Here is a 4,185-nt window from a genome sequence, read left to right as displayed (position 1 = left end):
TGAGGCATGGAAAAAAAAACATTGTAAACTTTCTATTGATTGTATATTTTTTTCTTCCTAGGACAGCATTATGATGGAAATAAGCAAAGATGGTGGACACTGTGTCTGCTGAGGAAAGGAGGAAGGAGCTTCTGGAAGAATCTCGCAAGTACACGTACCCGGAGGACACAGCAAGTATAAAGCTACGTTATAAAGACACAGCCCTTGTGTTGTTTAAGGTGAGGAGGGATAAATCTCGGTGGAAATTTTCTTCGGCATTTACTGCTCATAGAGAAATGACATGTTGATTAGATTTGGTCTTTTTAATTGTGAAATTATAGATAGGCATTTCACTTACCACTTTGCAGGGATTAAGGAAGCTCTTATTTGACCTTTTTTCTGCTTCTTCTTCTTCTTCTTCTTCTTTTCCTTTTCATTTTTTCTTGTTTTCTTTTTTTTCTTTTTTCTTTTTCTTTCTTTCTTTTTTCTTTTTCTTTCTTTCTTTTCTTTTCTTTTCTTGAGTGCTCCCAGTTCTTCCCTGTTCAGTTATTTTATGCATGCAATGGTAAATTTTCTTGCCACATATTGAATAATTGTTAGTCAGCAATAAAACTTGCTTAAAGGCTCTTAGTAGTAGATTCCTTCCATTGACCTTTCTCTTGGGTGTCCTCTCCAACAGGAAGGCCATGACGATCCCAAGAGCTTCCTCACCTTTGGAACGCGGAGGTCCTCTACAGTGAGTCAGTATGGGAACACTCCTCTCATCGTCCGCAGGTCCCAGAGTTCAAATGGCGAGCTCTCCAAGGTCGCTGAACAGTGGCCTTCTCTCAGTTGCAGAACCTCAGTAAGTAACTATACTTTAGTAGAGGCTGGAGAGAGGGATGACGATGATAGCGAGACAGAAGATGAGCTGGATGTTGCAGTCAAGAGCTTTAGCGGCGAATTACAAGAATTGAAGGAGACAGAAGAGAGTGAGGGCAGTGTTGCAGATGACAATGAGGATGCCACAAGTGAGAGTGGCAAGCAGAGTGTTGTTATTAGAGGGACCAAGGGGAGTGAAACTGGGTTGGAAGTAACAGGAAAGCAGCAGCAAGTAAGTGCGGCAGAAGAAAAAGGCACTCTACTGCAGGCTGGGGAGTATGAGACCAGAAAGAGCTTCATCCATTATGACCTGCCAATACAGAGGCCTAAATCAGTTGATAAAGAGAAAAATGAAAAGATCAGCGGAGAAAGCCTTGACGAGGAAAAGTCTGTTAAAGAGCATCAGGAGGAAATGTGTGAAGTTCAGTCTTTTGATGATAAACAGGGAGATTCAATTAAGGAAGCCACCAAAGATACAGGCGGAGAGATTAAGTTGAGTGAAGAAGACAAAACTGAAAGTGCTGATGAAAAGCAAGTGGATGATGGGAGTGAGTGTCCATCACGAAAAGCTGAAGAGAGTGAGGGTCCATCACCAAAAGCTGAAGAGAGTGAGCGTCCATCACCTAAAACTGAAGAGAGTGAGGGTCCATCACCAAAAGCTGAAGAGTCTCCTGATGTGCTGGATGCTAAAGCCAAAGACAAGGAAAGCACAAAAATTATTGTAGAACATGCAATTGTCGAATCTCACAAAGAGAGTGTCCTTAACAAAGATGAACCTTTGGTGGATGCTTCACCTGGCCGCAGAAGTATTGGGTCTTCCTCTCCTTGTCAGGAGAAGGTTGGTCAAGATCACTTTAACCAGAGATATTCACACATCTTTAGAACAGAATTAAAGATTGTGGAGGCTTCAGACTTAGAGTCGAATGCAAAGCCATCAGAGGCTTCAACCATACCTGCTGATGATGAAGATGATGATGATGATATAGAATTTGTTGATGCAATCTCTCCAGTTTCTCCTAAAATTGACATAAGAAGTGAGGGACAGATTTTTGCCAGACAATCTGCATCAGAAAAAGAGGAAAAACCCACAGTTGCACCAACTGCACCTGATGCATCAAAGATTAGTGAAAGGGTCAGCACCCCATCTGTTCCCATACAAGTGACTGCAGGAAAAGAGGAAGAAGATCAGACCAAAAAAGATTCAGCAAATGATTTGAACAAATCTTTTGATCGGGAGGAATCCACTAAATTCCTTGACCTGCCAGTCCGAAGTCCTACTCCACCCAAGAAAAGTCCCAGAAGGTCACCAAGAAGTCCCAAGAGCAAAGAGGCAGGCAAAGGTCGTCATTCCTCACTTATTTTACCCCTGGAATCTGAGCCTCAGGCGGTGGCTCCAAAGGGAACTAGATCGGCCTCCCCAACCACCAAGACGAAGGAGCATGGCAGAGTCTTCACATTCTCCCTGAAGCGAGAAAAGAGCAAAAGTGCCTCGTCTTTGCATTCAAGAAGAGGTAAGGATAAAGAGAGATCTTCAGTTCAGGAGGGAAAAGAAGTAGGAATGAAGCATCAGGTTCTCTTACATAGTGAGAGTGATGACATGCAGCTTGAAGCCCTTGGGAAAAGAGTTGGTGTCAGAAGCATGGTCATTGATGGAACAATCAAGCGCAACTTTATTGTCATACACCCATCAGATGAGTCAGACACCATAGGACTGGCACCAAGGGCAGTCATTTCAAATGGAGATGGTAATGCACATATCAGAACCCCCAAAGCACTTTCAAGTGTAAAGTCTCACATTTCAGGTCTGACATCAAACAAAATTGAGTCAGTCCAGAAAATTTCTTTAAAACAGGATATAAAGGAAGAGTTGACAGACACAGTAAGGGATACAGTCTCCTCCCCTACAACACTGGGACCAGTACCAAAAAGGTCACGGTCAAGAAAGACGAAAAGCACTGACAGAATGCGCGCAAGTTCACATTCCCTTTCCAATTATCCTGCAAATGACAGCCAGTTGCAGCGAACAACATCAGGGATGTCTGAGGTGGATTGTGATTCTGTTAACATGTCTTCACAAAGCTTGCACGTCAGCACAAATAAAGTCACATCAAAACTTTGTAGTATTATGTGAAGATTTTATGCTATTTAAAGGACAGAACTATATATTTGTTCATTATGAAAATAAAGAAGATTTAACTTTTAAAAAGGCTACAAAGGAAACAAAGAAATATTTGTAATACATTGTAAGAGATATTGGGAGTACTGGGTTTCGTCTGGACACAGAGAGTCCATTTAGCTGCTGTGGTTCACTGTCTCAGAAAGTCACAAAGCGCAAATTACTCTGTGATTTAATGGTGCCATGAGGAATAAGTAGACAGTAATCAAAATTGTTTGTCTCATGAAATATTGTTTGGTCAACCTTGGCACCTGTTGAGCAGGTTTGTGACATGATTCCTTATTGTCATGCCCCATTTTGTATAAAAAAGGTTATTTTTGATCAACTCTCATTCAGTAACTTGTAAGGGTGTTCTTTATATTTACCCATAGGTAATTTTGATCATAGATGATATGATTTAAGATGTACTCTCTTCATTGGCTTATACTTTACGGTCATTGCATTTACTCTGCTTTTCAAGGTATAAAGTGCATTAAGACTGAATATGCATGAATTGCAAGCGTTTAAGGGAGATGTGGAAGTGAAATGATACAAGTTTTGCGTGATGCCGTCTTTTAAGACTTTTTGGACTTGAAGTTAAAGTTTCTCTGTTCTCAGGCTGTTTTTTTTCTTATTTATGACTGTGAATTATTACAGGAAGGAAATGGTTGTGAAAATTGTTATATTGTTTACTTTCAGTGTTCTTGTTCTGTTTGTATATGCAAGAAGTTTTTGTTATTATTATTTAATGGATGTGTTCACTCATTTGATTTTGAAATGCAATATTTAAAGTGTTCATTTTCACATTTCCAGTTTTTAGATATTGCTTTGCATGCTTTGGAAAAATATGCTTATTTATTACACAAAGTCGTCCCCATGAATCATAAGAAAGTGGTGAACACCTGTTGTTTGTTCAAAGTTTCTGATAGCTTATATTGTATTTTTTTTATATGATGCACATTCATGTCATCTTCTGTGTTGCAGAATAGATATTGAGTATGCAGATACTGAGAATTGTAAAGCATATGCACTCCAGTTAATGCAGATACTGAGAATTGTAAAGCATATGCACTCCAGTTAATCATTTTAAGATCATCAACAGTTAAAAGATTGACATAACTGGTGTTTATTTGTCACAGTATTACCAGAGATTTGGCAGTCAAGTCTCAGTTTTGCAAAGCCATCATTTT

At 39.8% G+C, this 4,185-nt stretch overlaps 1 protein-coding gene across 2 annotated transcripts in view; it reads left to right on the top strand.

Moving 5' to 3' along the window:
• Positions 1 to 3,026, top strand: part of LOC113816552 (uncharacterized protein DDB_G0286299) — an 11,505-nt gene extending 8,479 nt beyond the window's left edge. Inside the window, exons 2-3 of one of the 2 annotated variants that reach the window (XM_027368588.2) lie at positions 62 to 218; positions 659 to 3,026. In XM_027368588.2, the coding sequence (XP_027224389.2) occupies positions 90 to 218; positions 659 to 2,971 (2,442 nt within the window). In that variant the 5' untranslated portion in view covers positions 62 to 89 and the 3' untranslated portion in view covers positions 2,972 to 3,026. The remainder of the gene's footprint in view (positions 1 to 61; positions 219 to 658) is intronic. The other variant, XM_027368589.2, reaches the window with a different exon arrangement.
• Positions 3,027 to 4,185: the final 1,159 nt, after the last annotated feature.

The sequence above is a fragment of the Penaeus vannamei genome, chromosome 28, assembly GCF_042767895.1.
Source record: "Penaeus vannamei isolate JL-2024 chromosome 28, ASM4276789v1, whole genome shotgun sequence".
Classification (NCBI taxonomy): domain Eukaryota; kingdom Metazoa; phylum Arthropoda; class Malacostraca; order Decapoda; family Penaeidae; genus Penaeus; species Penaeus vannamei.
Note: the sequence above shows the minus strand (reverse complement) of the source record. Positions and strands in the feature narration are given on the sequence as shown.